Genomic DNA, 16,858 nt, shown 5'->3' with positions numbered 1-16,858 from the left:
TGTCAAGGGAAGGCAGATTTTATGTATGAAGCTTACAAATAAGTAATGCCAAAATTTTATTTATTTTACCACTTCCCTCTCTATTGTCCATGCTGCCACTAGATGCATACTAAAACCACAGGAATTCTCAGAGTGAACATTATGTATTCAAAGGCCATTTTCACATTTTCATTAGATCCTATCCTTCAAACTCTCCAGAAATTCTTACTTTGCATGTGCAATTCCTGCAGTGATCATCTTCAACCCATGAGTCTTTGTCTCTGTAGATCAATCCATTTACTTGACAAGTCTTCTCACAATGACAGTCTTCCAATTGACTCAGCCTCGTTTCTGCATAATTTAACTATAAATGAAAGTAGCTTGATGAGGTTTCTGCAATCCAAGCACGTGATTTAAAAAAGCAAAAACCAGTACACTTATTTTTAGCAAAACCAACTTTGACCACAACCTTTCAAACACTGAACCAGGAAATCAGCAGATAAAAACGAACCCTATTCCTTAGATTTTGATGGAGTTAGTACATGGTTATCCCACACTATGATCAATGGAGAAGCCATGCTCCTGGAGCAAAGCCTGGGCTTGTGGCTGGCTCTGAACACTCCTTGTTGTTACAACAGAAATACAAGCTTCATATTGAGCAGTAAATATGTGCATTCCTTCCCTGCCCATACAAATAACTGAAAGATGACGGGCCTCTGTTCAAAATATTTTTTTTTCTGGCAAAATAAATACAATAAATTTTTAAAAATAAATCAAAACTTAGAGGGAAAATTTTGTGATTCATGAAAGTATTCCTGGCTATATAAACCCATGATGTAAATAAACCAGATTGCCTAGTCCATAAATTAAGTCAATTACTTGGGTTTTCTTGATTTTAATCAAAGCCAAGTCTGAACCTTTTTGACTTCCAGCAAGGAAAGACTCAGTAGAAATTTCTGTGCTGGAAGTCTCCATGTAACAAACACATCTGAATACAAAGCACACCCTAGTGGAGGCTCATAATTTACCAAAAGAAGTTATATTCCACTCAAAGAAGTGCAGGAGATGCCCAGGCTGATTTCAGCAGATTGTTAAAGCCACATGAATTATTTTAGCCATTATATTTAGAGGAACTAACAGTACTCTAGCTCAGTGGGGGATGTTGCAATGTAACACAACCCTTTTCTCCTGCAGCAAATTAACATTTTAGCCAGACTGTAACACCCTGACTTACAGTGTGCCTCTATTTAAGGACACAAAATTAAATCAACTGAACATATCTACTGGAGAGATTCAGAATTCATTCAAATTATGACAAAAATAAAATAAGCTTTAAAAGCTAGGATTTATTAGTCTGTAAAAGCAATGTCTTCACAAAGCCCAGGTAAGGAAGAGGAGGTAAGGGTGGCTAGCTTGCTACAAGTCATGATCAAATGCTCCTTTCATAGCACTCTGTGACAATCTGCCATAGCCAGGCTCTGCTGGACCATTAACAGCAGAGCCCACCCTGAGCCCACCAGACTCAGGAGAGGAACAGCCCAAGCAGGAGGGTGTGGTGTTTGTGAGGGTCCCCAGGACGAGGTGAGAGATGAGAATCTGACTCCATGCTCTCAGAAGGCTGATATTATATTATATTAATTATATATTATATATTTATTATATTATATTATACTACATTATATTATATTATACTACATTATATCATATTATATCATATCATACCATATTATATTATATTATAGAATCCCATACTAAAGAAAGGATACATCAGAAGGCTTAACAAGAATGAATACTAAAAACTCGTGACTGACTCAGAGCCTCACCACAGCTGGCTTTGATTGGTCATTAAATTAAAGCAATTCACGTGGAACCAACCAAACATTCACCTGTTGGTAAACAATGCCCAAGCTACATTCCAAAGCAGCAAACACAGGAGCAGCCATCAGATAATTATTGTTTTCATTCCTCCCTGAGGCTTCTCAGCTTCCCAGGAGAAAATCCTGGGCAAAGAGGACTTTTCAGAAAATATCATGGTGACAGGAGGGAGCCTCCCTTTCCTGCTCTCACTCTGCACAACTTAAACAGCTACTAAAATTACTGGAGCCTGAAACCAGTGGCTGGATTTTTCCTTCCTAGGTCTGAGTCTCCATAATTTTAATTTCTATTATCTGCACATACACATTCATGGCAAACAACACTTGCTCTTCTGTTCAACGCTGTGATACAGCTGTAAACACACATAGACTGAGAGAGAAGCTGAAATCTGCCTACAGTGGAGCCTAAAAGCAACAATGAGACACCAAGACACTTTTCCAAGCCATGGTGTCCATGCTCTGCACCTCCTGGTGCAGGATCAGGGGCTAGGGGTGCTGTCCATGAGCAAGCCTGCTGTAGTGTATTTTCTTTATTTGGCATTCTCTGAGCAGCTGCCAGGCCACACAGCATCTCTGCAGGCAGCCCTTCAAAGCCTTGACATGCATCATCCCCACAAAATACACCTGTGTCTACATTAGTCACTCTTGCCTGTTGTGGTTAGGACTTCAAAGGCAGATACAAACCTCCAGACCCCCTATTTTTAACTTGCATTTTTCTACCAAGTTAATTTCCTTTCCTGTAGCATGAGTTTTGCCTGGACAACAGGAAACGACGGCAAGAAAAAACAGTCAGTGGACTGCTGTTACAGAAAAGGAATTTGCAATGAAAGATTATGCCAGCACCACTTTATGAAAGTGTAGAGTCTTTGCAGTACAAATACTGTGTTATTGGCTTCCCCTCATAAAGTACTAGCAAGCAAAAATATAATTAACATCAGAGAAAGCAAGTTACTCAGTACACTGCATAATTGGAACTTGCTCATACCACCAGCAGGGCTCAAAATAATTGCCTCTCTTTCATAGCACCAGCAGAAAACTGAACTAAAAGCTTCACATTTTTCAATTTGGATGCAGCCTGTCCAAAGCACGTCAGCTGAGTAAGAGGATTGCCAGCATAATGCACTCACTCTCCAAAAAAACAGTTTCCCCTTTCCTGTGGGGAAGGGAAAGAGCATTTGAAGGCACTGCATTAAGTATCATTTTTTTACACAAATTTGCTATGCAAATCCTGGCTTGGAAATTCCTACAGGAACTACACTGAGAGTAAGGGCATCTACAGGTTGGTTGCATCTGCACTTGAATCTAAGTAAGTAACACATAAGTGCTGTTTCAAAAGAGACAATTAACATCCCTCCACCACAAACCAGATGGTTCGCCAACAGTAACCTCAAAAAGTGTTCACATTCTCCTTTTAACACAGATCAGGGGTTTGGTCACCTCTAAAACACAGTTTCCTACCCCAAAACTTCAGCACAGCCTTGCTGAATGGCCTTGGCTTAACACTGAGGTTGCCTGTGTATTGTAGGAGCAGAACCTAAAGAAAACTTCAAACATTTCAAACAAACCAAAAAAAAAATCCCAACATTATAGATTCCCATTCACTCTGTTCATGATCCAAAGCTGGGGGGGAAAAGAAGAAAGAAAAAAACCACAAACCCAAGCACACAGCACATCACCTGCAGCTGATGAAAACTGATAAAAACACTGATAAAAGCCATTGATCAAAGGTGCTGTTAAGGTCAGCACAGTCAGCAGGTTCACAGGCATTTTCATTTTGGGGCCTCATTTCAATTCCCAACAAGGAGACTCCAGTAGTCCTGAAGACTTCACAGGACCTCCCAGAAGGAAACATTCTCCCTCTGACAGCCTCACATGGTGAGGAAATTGTTGAGGGGTTTCACTCTTTTGTTTCTGCATTTATCCCTCAGCATGAAAAGGGAAATCAAGCTAAGGCTTCTTACAAAAAAAATCAGACTCTGGGTATTTTGTCACAACCTGACAAATAATAAAGCAGACAACAGAAACATTATTGAGCTTAAGAAACAACCACAGAACTATGTTCACAAGACTACTGCAGACAGCAAGAAAAAAATTGTCTCTACTATGAAAATTTAGAATCATTTTCATGGTATAAGAAGCGGCATCTAGAATAAATACTTTCATCTTTGTCTTATGGAAGGAAAGGAAGGAAAGGGGCAACTAAAAAAAAACTTAGGTACCTACTTTTGCAGTCATTTTTGCCAGGAGTTCTTGCAAATCCATGATTCCTTGCACCAGACTTAAGAAATCACTGCAGGTTGGGCATGCTCAATAGAGAAAGATTAAAAAGAAACAGAAAAGAAGGAAAGACACAATAACCCATAAATAAACAACAATCTATCATACTAGATTTATCTGAACATAAAATGCAATCTGTTTATACAGAATTCTTGCCTTCTGGAAGTCAGCACATGCAAAAATAACAAGCCTGAAAGTATTATTTTTAAAGCAGAGAAACAATCTGTATGAAAAATCTAAACTAGAGACAATAAAAAGATTGCTACTTACTGCGATTCAGATTAGGACACTGTGTTATATATCCATTAGGGATAAAGATGATTTTCACATCTTGAATAACACCCTTTGCAAAAGAAGAGAAAACTGGTAATACAGATTACAAACATTCACTTCAATCTGTACAAGCTCTTTCACAAGTCATTTCTTCAGTGGATACAAAATAAAATTACCAGCTTACTCTACTTGTGGGGAAAATAACTGAAGGTGAACAAAATAGAACTCCTCCTATGTCTCTGTGTGTTTGGAATATTACAGTGATAATACTGCTTTCTCTTTTGTAATCACCAAATATAAGCTGCTTAAACCCTTTAAATGGGGTGAGCCTGCTGAAAAAAGCAGTGCAATAATATCCATTGCTCAAGCCGATGACACACTTTTCCAAAAGACGAAATGAAACACAGCAAAACTCCTTTATTTTTTTTAACCAAGGAAGACTGTGAAACCAAACACTGAAAAGACAAGTGCCTAGTGCCAGATATAAGTTCACACTTGGTTCCATGAAGGCCCCTAGCTCTGTATCTCAACAGGCAGCGGGGCCATCGTGCAACCAGGCAGAATCCAGCCCAGGCAGGCAGAGGTGCCCTGGGCAGGACTGGCAGGAGGGCAGGGGCAGCTTCTCTGGGGCTCCTGAAGCAAAGCAGGACAGGGGCAGCTTCTCTGGGGCTCCTGAGCAAAAGCAGGACAGGGGCAGCTTCTCTGGGGCTCCTGAACCAAAGCAGGACAGGGGAGCATCTCTGGGGCTCCCGAACCAAAGCAGGACTGGGGCAGCTTCTCTGGGGCTCCTGAACCAAATCAGGACAGGGGAAGCTTCTCTGGGGCTCCTGAACCAAAGCAGGACAGGGGCAGCTTCTCTGGGGCTCCTGAGCCAAAGCAGGACAGGGGCAGCTTCTCTGGGGCTCCTGAACCAAAGCAGGACAGGGGCAGCTTCTCTGGGGCTCCTGAACCAAAGCAGGACAGGGGCAGCTTCTCTGGGGCTCCTGAGCCAAAGCAGGACAGGGGCAGCTTCTCTGGGGCTCCTGAACCAAAGCAGGACAGGGGCAGCTTCTCTGGGGCTCCTGAACCAAAGCAGGCAGGACAGCAGGACCTAAAGGTCAGTGCCTGCCCTGCAAGGAAAGCCCCAGGGGAGGCTGCAGATGCCCCCTGCACACCTGGGCCCTGAAGCACCCCAGACACTTCAGACAGGGCAGAAAATGCTGAAGCTTGTGTTTGTTCTCTTTAGCTCAGGATGAAGCATTTGCTGCATCTGTGGCTGTGCAATGTTCTTACTTCACAGGATCCACTGCTTTAATAATGTCATGGCCACTGAGGGACAGGAGCAAGGGAAATCAAGGACCTCTAGTGCTGACATTTGCACTTCCCCTGACTGCTAATCACATGTTGTGACACAGCTCTACCTCCTCACAGACAGAAAAATTTCTTTAAACTGAAAAGAAATTCATCATGGCAGTAGTTATTAACTAATTAAATTACTGATTTGCCAGACTGTGCTTTAATTTTCAGTTAAATTGCAATAGGGTGAATTTTGCAGGGCAAGGACATCATCACTTGCTCACATGCCACCCATATGCCACATGCACTCACATGCCACCCATAAATAGAGGCCTCAGTCCTTTAAAGCCTGGCAAGGCAAGTCACATTTACATGCTCATCTGTTCAAAGAGCACAATGTAATCAGCAAGCACTGTTTCCTGCTTATGGCTGATGATCAAATATTAACTGAAAATATTAACAGAGATAATCAGATCACCCTGTCTTTCTTGCAGCAGTATATACATTTATTAACCTTTTCACTTATGAGAATAATGAAACCATAAGCAATAAGTAATACTGTAACTGGAAATGGAAGATCCTGAAAGCCATTTTACACACTTTCTGTCAGCAGTCATCAGTGAGAAATTAGAAGGTGAGGCATAAAAATATACTTCCAACACTTAAGCCTCTGCAGTGAAAAGCTCAACCAAGAGTAAATGAGATTACAGAATTCCACCACACCATATTGCCTAGCTAATGAGACACCATCCAAAAAGAAGTGATTTTTCTTCAGCCTTTTTTTTTAAGGTGCATCTTCTTCAAATGTGTTTGTTGCTTTAGAGTCACATTACTCCATTGTCTTTTGGACAGATTTGCATTTAGACATAGCCTGAAGAGGAAACACAACTATTTTATGTCTTAATATCTGGCTACATGAAAGCATATTACCATGTAATAACATATGAATATGAACTTCAGTAACATAGATGACTTCTAGGTCTATAAAACATCTGAAATTTAATTATTACGATCAAACATAGAAGTAAACTTTCCAAGGGCAGAAATTTTGCTGATGTATTTTTTTAATAGAAAGACTTCATTGTAGGCAAACACTTATTACAGCCATAATTATTGTAACAAATATGAAAAAACTCTGGTTATTCCTGCTTCAGCATTAAGTCTGGGCTGCCAAGAGCATGGATTTGTCCCTAACAGTGTGATGTCAGTGGTCAAAATCTTTCCAGTTTTTCCCATCCCAAGCAAACACGACCTTTATATCATCAATAAAAACATTTGGCTAATGACATCCTGAAGCTCATCATCAGGACATGCTAGCTTGAAGAGCCTTCATCTGGTGCAGGCAGATTACCAGCTACACGATGAAATTCAGGTTCTGCAGCAATAAAAATCAAGCCCATCCCATGAGGACATAACACAAAAAGCCCAGTGAATTGCACTTCTCAGATATCCACCACACAGAACAGTCCTCCCACATTCTGTGAAAAGGCTCATCTATTCCACGAGTTCCCCACTTGTGCATTTTCATTTCCTCCATTGCCTTTCATCCTCTTTAAAACCTACTTCTCCCACAGAGATAATATCACCCACACAGCTGTGCAAGTTGCCCTGGCCAGGGCTGGGAAGGCTCTACATGGTGGCACCAGCAGATGTGCCTGAAAATCCTGTGCCCTGGCAAAGCCATGCCAGCAGCTTTGCTATAAATTTTATATGTGTGTGTGTGTATATATATATATATATATATATATAATTTATAATATATATTATATATATTATATATAAAATTGTATATAATTTTATCTATATTATTTTATATCTAATATATAATTATATATTAATTTTATATATAATATATATAATTGTGTAAATATAATTATATATATAATATATATATATAATTAGATATATAATATATATAATTAGATATATAATTAGATATATAATTATAGTCATATGACTATATAAATGATACACATGATACTGTGCAATAAAAACACCAATATGCTTCTCAGGCACCTCATATACAATCCCCAGGCACAAGCAGGATCAATAGAGCCTGCTCTAGTAGTTATGAAAACTACTGTCTTGCAACATAAATCACCTTCTCACCAAGGCATTAATAAGCTCATTTTTGCACTAGCTCTTTGGAGGGACCCTTAGGGGGAAGGGTTCTCCTCAGCAATAAAACAAATTTTGCAGATAATTCTGATCCTGCCAGCAATCAGATCCATCCTAGAGAGTGTTCCACAGATATCTGGCATCAATCTTTTTCTCCCTTTGGTTGCATTTTCTTCAGCTTCCTAGCCTGATGATAATGGTTATTATCAGCCCTTAGCCCTGAAACAAACCCTGGGTTTGTCTGGCTGTCCTGGCTCTGTCCAGCGCAGGGTTAATTTTTGCAGTAGCCAGGAGAGAGCATGGCTGGGACGTGGGAATTATAAAATTTTTTTTTCATAATTTATAAATAATTTATAATTTATATAATATATATTATAATATGTAATATATTATATTTTATTATATATTATATATTATGTTTTATTATATATATATATATATATGTATATGTGTATATATATATATATATATATATATAAAATGTATATATAAAATTCTACAGCACTCACACCACTGCAGGAGGCAGGGGAAGGGACTCTTTTCCATGGAGCAAGAGTTCCTTATGGTCAAGAAAATGTGGAGGAGGGAGCCATCCAGTACCATCTATTATCAGGAGTGTGCAAATAATTCATTCTCCTATATCTTTTGTTAACAACATTGTTGCTGTTACTGTTCATTTTGTTATCTCATCGTTCTTTCCAGTAAATTGTTGTTATCTACACCCATCATCTTCACCTTTTGTGCCTCTACATTGCACCACCGTGGGAAGGGGGAAGGAAAGGAGGAGTGAGAGAGAGCAAGGTGTGATTTGAGAGTCTTGGGGGGGGGGGTACTGAATTGGTGAGAACCACTCATAAACCATGACAGCCTTAATTTTCTATAACCCCTTATTCTACACCACTTATGTCCCACCCAGATCCTACACCTTCCAACTACATAGATATATAAATATACACAATCACAGGTATCATTTCCATAGTCAGCAGCCATGTCTCCAAGGTGTCTGGTGAGCTCATTTAGTGCATGGCTGTGGGTTCTACCCACCCCAGATGTCTCCCAGGACAGGAGGGCTGCTGTGCTGCTGGCTGGCTGCTGCCCCAGGAGCTCAGATTGGTGTGTGTGGCAGCCAATATTATATGTACAGTTCAACAGCACAGACTGTTCTTATCCAAAAATCAAATCCCCTTGTGGTACACATTGTGTTTCCCTGTCTCTCTCCATTACCCACCAAGTGGACCCAGGTCCTTGAGCAAAAACAATTCCTTGGAGGGGTTTGCCTTTGGTTGAGTTGCTCCAGTCTGGAGTTGCCATCAGCATTCTTCTTGCAAGTACTGTCACTTTATCAGAGTCCTGTAGTTGTCCAGGGGTGAGCCCCCAAAACTCTGGAGCAGAGAATTCCTCTAAATACCAGCCCAATTTCTCCCACATTCCATGACACTCATGATTATTCCCCCTCAGGGGAGATCTCTGAATGACACTCCTAGAAATCTCTGTCCTGACTCTAAACACAGTACTGTAGACCATACTGAGAAAACGTGGCAGACACAGCAACAAGAACATGCTGTCCTTAACATCCAAATGAAATTACAAATTCTCAAAAGCTGTCTTAACAGGCCTGAAGGAGGAAAAGGGGGTGAAAAGCTGTGGAAAACCATCATATCCCCTCCCCTGCTTTACCCCACAGACTAGATATGGACTCCCCACAGAAGAACCCGAGGTAAGGGTAGGAGAACAACACTGAACTCATATCCAAAATAACTCTCATTGCCCTTGATGTTATCAAGCAGATATCACATAGATCAGCAACAAAGTAATCCTGATCCCTCTCCCCCACTTAAGAGCTTAAATGAGGGATGTGGGACTCCAGGGGCTCTCCAAAATGCAGTTTATTCCATCCAAGATGTTACAGCAGTCCAGGGTCGTGGGTGACAGAGCTGTGCCTACAGCTGGCAGCTCCAGCTGCACCCTTAGTTTAGGTTACAATGCATTCTGTACTTTTCTTTAGGTTACAATGCATTCTATACTTTTCTTTTGGTCACATTGCATTCTATACTTTTCTTTGCTGAGCATCTTCATACAGTAGAACCAATCTATACCTTAACTATTATCTCTAGCCTATCATAACTACTATAATTACCATATTCATGTCACTGTTCTCCAATCACTAAAAGTCAGTACATTACAGTTTAAGCTAGAAGTTGGTTTTCAGTTTTCTTGCAGTGGAAAATTCTGAGACCTTTTTTCTACTTGCAGCTTTGCTGACTTGTTTGCCTGTGCTCTCTTCCTGCTTGGTAAAAACATGTTCTTGTTTGGGGTGGGTTCATCCTTTGCTCTAAGCCATAAAATCCCCTTCTAACCAACACACCCTTTGCCTCCTTGGTTATCCAGTAAGACTGGCTCAGCAATTCTTTTCTTTTATATCAAAACTGGCTTCCATCTCTATTCCTTCATCAGACTCTACATTCAAAAATCTTTCTGCTAAGCATCCATATCTGTGAGTCTTCCTTGTCAAACTTGCATCCTTCCCAACACCCACTGAAGAAGACCCTTGTGAGGGGCACATCAGGGAACAAGCACAGGGTTAGGCACCACATCCCCGTGAACAAGCCAGGCAACACTGCGGCCAGTGCTCCACACCTCATACCACAGATGCTTACAGCAAATAAATCATCCACCAGCTCTGACTCTTGTTATTTCCACCCTTCCTGCCACACTTTAGCCACCAATGAGGGCTGTCCTGGTTTGGGAATGGCCCTGCCCAGTTCCGTGTCCCCACTCCCAAACCCCAGGCTGTTCCCTCTCCATCCCCCTTTCCTCTACCCCTCCCTGCTGTGGCAGGATGGAGTGGAGAACTGGAGGTACAAAAGGTGAAGATCACAGGTATAGGTAGGCAAAATTTACTGGAAAGAGTGGTGAGGTAAGAAAATGAACAGTATCAAGATCAATAACAAAAGGTACAAAAAGAAATTATTCACGCAACAAGCTTGCTTTTCCTTACACACATTTTCATGGCTCCAATACGCATACAAAAATGCTAATTCTTTTTTAATGCTCTTATTTCCCTGCAGATCTCTGTTTACATTAAGGAAAATATATCTATTTTTTTATATGCTAAAACAGTGAAACAAATTGCTCTGAAAAAGAAAGGGAAATCCTGCTGAGCATATAAATATATGGAAAGAGATGTGTACTCTTTCCAAACTGGCAAAATCCCAAGTTTTTGCAACAAGAAACGTAAAAAAAGTAAGATTTCTGGAACTCTCAAGCAGGATTAAAAAAAACACAACCAATTATATTTCTGCCCTGAAGAAAGTTAGTAAAATATTCAAGCACACATAAAGCAAAGTAAGGCACTTGTCAGCTTTCATTATGATCAATAAAAATGGTCAGGCCATTAGCATATCATTAGCTACCCTGCTGTTTCCAAAGTGTTAACACGTAGAAATATTAATTTACAAACATATAATATCCCAGAGCTCTGAGGCTCTGACTGCCTGCACAAAATAAGAATTTAAGATTCTTGGGACTCCAAGAATTTAATATATTGGGACTCCAATATAACTTCCTCCTTTTCCTATGTAGCTATAAACATATGTTTACCATCTGTGGAATAGTGGGAAGCAGCTGAGGTAAAAAACCAACAGCTGTAGGATAGAATAATACTATCAATTTCACTTCACACTGACAGCTCAGCTGCTGGAGGATGAAATGCACTGTAGCTTCAGAGCAACCCTCAGACTATCATTTAAGTCCAAAGTTGGCTTTTACCTCTGTTTCACAATTAAAATTGCTAGCTCCTATGCTGAAATAAGCTCAGTGTAATTGCCCTAGCTTGTTGGAAATCTAGGGACATCCTCAGAAAACAGGCAAATTGTAAAATTGTCTTAGGAGCTGAGAGCTTCACATGGAAACCGAGTGGGTGGTAAATCACCTTGGCAACAAATCCATGCCCAGATTGAGGAGAGGCAGATTGGCCTCTTGCTGCTCTATGGACTCCTTTCACAATAAACACTCATACTGTGCCTTGTTAGCCAAAACTGGAATAAATATCAGGAACTTTCACCTTGTAAACAGGTATAGGCAGGTATAAACAGGTATAAACAAGCTGTTTACAAACTGTCCATGGTTCCTACCAAATTTCATGCATATCATGTTTCATGAACCTAAGACAACTGATTGGAAGTATCTTATTGACTATTATTAATTTCCTACCTCACATGCCATTTCATATCTGCTTACCTTAAAGAAACCATGTTTCCTGTTTCTCTGTCCAAGCCATAAATTGCTTTCAGGTGTCAAATTCGTTTCTGGGGGATCAATGACACGTTCATAAATCCTGTAGAGGGAAGACATTGCATTTACTTGAATTTTCTCTTTCCTCTGAAAACTTCCTCGACAAAATCAGGTAACAATAAAAGATGGAAAACAGAACCAAAAATAAAACCCCTAAAAATTTTCATTAAACACAGTATTTGTCACTGATTGTGGTGAAGAAAGTATATTACAACTTTAAAGTTAAAAAAAATTAAAATCACAAATATATGAAGACTCCTTAAAATTGAAACTCTCCTTGTGCAGCTGTGCAGCACTAGACTAAAGAAATAACAGCACCAGAGTTTGCTCCACAGTAGAGCAAAAAAAAGTAAAATAGGACCATCTTAGTCTAGGGATGTCTCTTAAAATCTACCCTAGAGAAAAAGTGCAATCACACACAAGATCCAACCAAATCCAACAACCCCTTGAGGCGTTCAGACTGGTTAGAATTTTGAACAAACTTCACAAAAGAACTTTATGCCACTCCACTCTTTTTTTTTCCACTCTACATCTGTGTTATTCATCCCTGCACATGGAACCTTCTCCCCTTCTTATTGGATTTCCTCAGGCTTGGTGCTCACGTGTGGTGCCTCTACTGCACATCCACCTTGTGTCTGTCACCAGCACAGGTCTGGCACAGAATGGGACATCTCTATGGTATCTAACAGTGACAGCAAGTAATACAAGGTCCATAACAACCTTTATGTACTGCATAAACTCGCACGTGACTGCAGCAATCTGCGTACCAAATTTCTAAAATGAACCGATGAAAAAATTGCTGTAACAGAATTTTTAAATTAACAAAGTATTTGGAGTTCTAAACAGGTTTTGCTTGGGGTTTTGTTTGCTTATTTTTAGAAAAGCTGTAATGAAGTTTCCATAACAACTTTTCCAGGAACACAGACCGCTACAATGATATCATCGTTCCAGAACATGAAAAATTCAAGGCCAGAGTTACTGATCCTGGGTTCTCATATTGCTGTGTCACATCAGAGGGAGCCATGAACTTCCTGCTTCATAACAAAAATAGCATGCTTAATAAGAATTATGGAGGAGATGATGAAATCTATTTCTATTACTGTCCGGTTTACAGGGAGTATGCATGGCTATGCAATCACAGCAGTGTGACAGCCAAGAGAAGAAACTCTGAGTCTGCCAAAACCCCTAGCTTAAAGAGGTGAAATTATCTGTGGTCAAATTGTTTTTCTTTCTTTAAAGCTATGGCTTTAAAACAAACCTGAAAAACAGCCACTAAAAAAAACCAGAAGTGTCACTATAGGACACAAAAGAACACAAGTGCACACTACTGTTCTCAAGGTGAAGAAAAAAGGGAAGTTTAATTTCTGACTCCAACATTTAGAGTTCTCCAAAAGTAACAGTGGATTGGAGGGTGACAGTGCCACCTCTTCAATGAAACTGGACAAACCATCAGTCCATCAGCTTTCTCCTCCTCCATAAAGGAATGCAAAACAATGAGTTATTTACAGAAAGTGTGTGAGAAAGCTCATTACAAGAATGTAAACATCAGAAGGCTTGGAAAATCTTAAAAAACCAGGGTGACACAGAAGTCGATCAACTGAACTTCTCTTCCCAATTACACTCCACGTGTTTCTGCCAGAGGCTCGCCAAGTGTAATCAGTGATGTTTCAAGTTGCAAGTTGCCATGGCTGTTGGGTTTGTATTGACTGCAAGGGTGGCTTCTGTGAGAAGCTGCTAGAAACACCCCCCATGTCTGGCAGAGCCAGTGCCAGCTGCCTCCAGGATGAATCCGGCGCTGGCCAAGGCTGAGCCCATCACTGATGGTGGCAGCACCTTTGGAATAACGCTTTGAGGAGGGGGCAAAGTTACTGAGCAACAGCAATTCCATCCAGGGAGAGGGCTGAGAACACAGAGTGAGGGGAGCAGCTCTGCACACAGCCAGGGCAGGGCAGGAGGAGGGAGAGGGGGATGCTCCAGCACAGGAGCAGAGATTCCATGGGGAGGCAGGTGCTCCCTGGAGCTCCATTCCCCATCCCCTCTGTGCCATCTGTGGGGACCAGGCAGAGGAACATCAGGAGTGAAATAAGCACAGGAAGAAGAAAAGGGTGGGTGGAAGGGATTTGGTGTCACTTCTCATTGCCTTACTGTGATTTAACTGAGCAAATTAAACTCATTTTCCTGAGTAGTCTGTTTTGCCCTCAGCTGTAATGGGTGGGTGATCTCTCCCTGCCCGTATCTAGACCCACAAGCCTTTCATTATCTTCTTTTCTCCCTCATCCAGTTAAGCAAGGGAGTAATGGAGTGGCTTTGTTGGGCATCTGGTGTCCAGCCAGTGTCAAAGCCACCATATCACACTATTGGAAAATTCATTTATTCCCAGAGGCCTAGAATAACATCCCAGTATTAAACAACTTCTAGAAAGATCTACAAAGTTATGTTAAAGTACAGAGTCCTATATCCCACCCACTTTTGCTTATCAAAAAAAAAAGGAGGAAACCATTTGTCAAGATGAAATAGAAGCAATATATAACAAAACCAAAAGTCTAACACTACTTTTTTTTAAAGAAACAGCAAGAAACATCTCAAACCTAATAACAAAAAATATGAAAATTACAGCTAAAGAATGTGAGTACAGGAGTCAGACTTCTTGTAATATTCATAATTTCATTGCTAAGGTTTATTATAATTATCATCAGCCCTAACTCATCGCATTTCATGCACATGATGCATTCAGAGCTCTAGGAAAATTCTATCTCTAGTATTTAATTAGGTCTATCTATAAAATTACCATGCTGAGCTGTTTTACCTGCCCAAACAGCAGAACAAGCTGATATTCTTTTAAAGCAGGTTTTGAGAATTACAGGATTTTTGCATGCACTGTCCCTATCAATAATTTAAAGTATAAGTAGAAGCTTTCTGTCATACCTCATGCAAAATTGAACTACACAAATGCAAAACTGAACTACACAAATGCAAAACTGCAGCAAAATACTGAATGAGAAACAAAGAATTGACATGGTCCTTGAGCATGAACTCCTTGAGAGCATGTGCACTGAACTGCTCTATCATATGAGGAATTTATCTTTGCATATATAGCATAGCTTTATTCATGATTTTGGTTAATAATGCCCCCACAGGAAAATTCCTCATCTCCTGAAAAGGCTAAACAATATCCAATAAATAATTTCATTTCTCCCATTATATAAAATCCCAGTGCTGATCAGGTTCAAAAACACTCCTTATTGAAGAATATTTGATTTTTATTCACCTGGCCTAGTTAAAGTTGATAAAAGAACTCCACAATATCTATCTGCAATCGCATATAACAAAAATCAAAACCTGACACTGTTATATGACAGTTCAACAACTGCAAGTTAGGAAGACAAATCAGAGACAGGCTAATGTGGCTTATCTTGTATTTTCTGATGATTTAACACCCTTTCAGCCTATGTGGACAGGGCTGTTGTCACCTTCTTTACACTCTCTTCACAAAGGGCCATCCTTAAGACACAAAAGCTCAAGATTCCCCATATTCCTCCACTGTTCTACTCTAATTCAAATTCCATTTCTGAAACAGGCATTTACCTTAAACCAAGGGGTTGATCAGGGTTAGTTTGTACCTTATTCCACATCTGTCAACAAGGCTGGATTGTTTTCCTCAGATCTGCCTATGAAGTAACAGGCTTAGGAGTCAAGAGAGGGCATGAGATGCAGATCAGTCCTTGATTATCTTTTTATGCCAAAAGATGTTTTGGTTGACACCATCTGATTTACAAACCATGTCAATTTACTTTATTGTTGTATACTGTTAAACACAATCAGAAAAAAAAAGCCTGGCAAGTATACACACAACACATTGCTGCTCCTGTAAGCCCTTCTATACTCTTGGGAAATCAAAAGGGGGGAAAGCACATCAGTTAAAAAAAAATTAAAACAAAGAAACCCCAAACAAACAAAATATCCACATTAAGCTTCCACATCACTCACTTTCCCTTACCTGCCTTTCTGGGCTGAGCTGTGCCACCTTCCTTGGCTTTTTACCCATGTGACCAATATTCTGTATTTGGCATATGAATAGCTGAAGTACACACTTCAGCTTACGAAGTGCTGGTCTAGAGCTCCTTGGAGACCAGTTTCCAGCACATTTGGCTTTGATGCCAACACAGAGAAATGCACAATACACTTCACAAGAAAAGGAATGCTCAGAAAGAAGACTCGGGGGAGCTGTGGTCACTAAAGCTGCTGCAGACTGAATAGCCCCTCCAACATGAGGAGACCCAGGTCTCCAGGTTAATGGAAGCTCTACTACAAACTCCAGGCTCCCAGATTTATCATTGCTGCAGTTACTTTCCAAGAGAAAGCTTGATTTGCCCCTATTTTACACCAACATATTTCAAAGAGGTTAAACTATAAAACCAGGGTAATAGAACAATGAACCAATCCTATTGTCTTGAAATGTTCATGCTCAGAATACATTCAGTAACCATTGATCCATTGAGCAAAATACAGTAAGAAATATACCTGTTAATACACCTGTTAATCAATAAATACTCAAATATTCTTGTGGTTTGTATCTATATCTCTACCCTGTCTGCATGCTTTGATTTATTAAGTATTCTTGTGCAATCATCAGAATCACCTCTCTCAAGGACACATTTCAAACATGCATCTCTGCCATAATGAAGACTATATACAGAAAATAGAGAATCTATAAAATAATCAGTGTATTCCTGAAAGGAGCCATATCTAAAATATTTGCATCCTAATAC

The 16,858-nt window shown here is 40.1% G+C and overlaps 1 protein-coding gene across 3 annotated transcripts in view; it reads right to left on the bottom strand.

The window, feature by feature from the left end:
• NELL1 (neural EGFL like 1) overlaps positions 1-16,858 on the bottom strand; it is a 311,323-nt gene that overhangs the window by 235,849 nt on the left and 58,616 nt on the right. For all 3 annotated transcript variants that reach the window (XM_054635483.2, XM_054635482.2, XM_054635484.2), the window contains exons 5-8: positions 12,036-12,132; positions 4,401-4,473; positions 4,077-4,159; positions 209-343 (exon numbers count right to left, since the gene is read on the bottom strand). In XM_054635483.2, coding sequence (XP_054491458.2) covers positions 209-343; positions 4,077-4,159; positions 4,401-4,473; positions 12,036-12,132 — 388 coding nt within the window. The remainder of the gene's footprint in view (positions 1-208; positions 344-4,076; positions 4,160-4,400; positions 4,474-12,035; positions 12,133-16,858) is intronic.

Source organism: Agelaius phoeniceus, chromosome 6 (assembly GCF_051311805.1).
Source record: "Agelaius phoeniceus isolate bAgePho1 chromosome 6, bAgePho1.hap1, whole genome shotgun sequence".
NCBI lineage: Eukaryota > Metazoa > Chordata > Aves > Passeriformes > Icteridae > Agelaius > Agelaius phoeniceus.
This window is presented reverse-complemented; position numbering and strand designations above follow the sequence as displayed.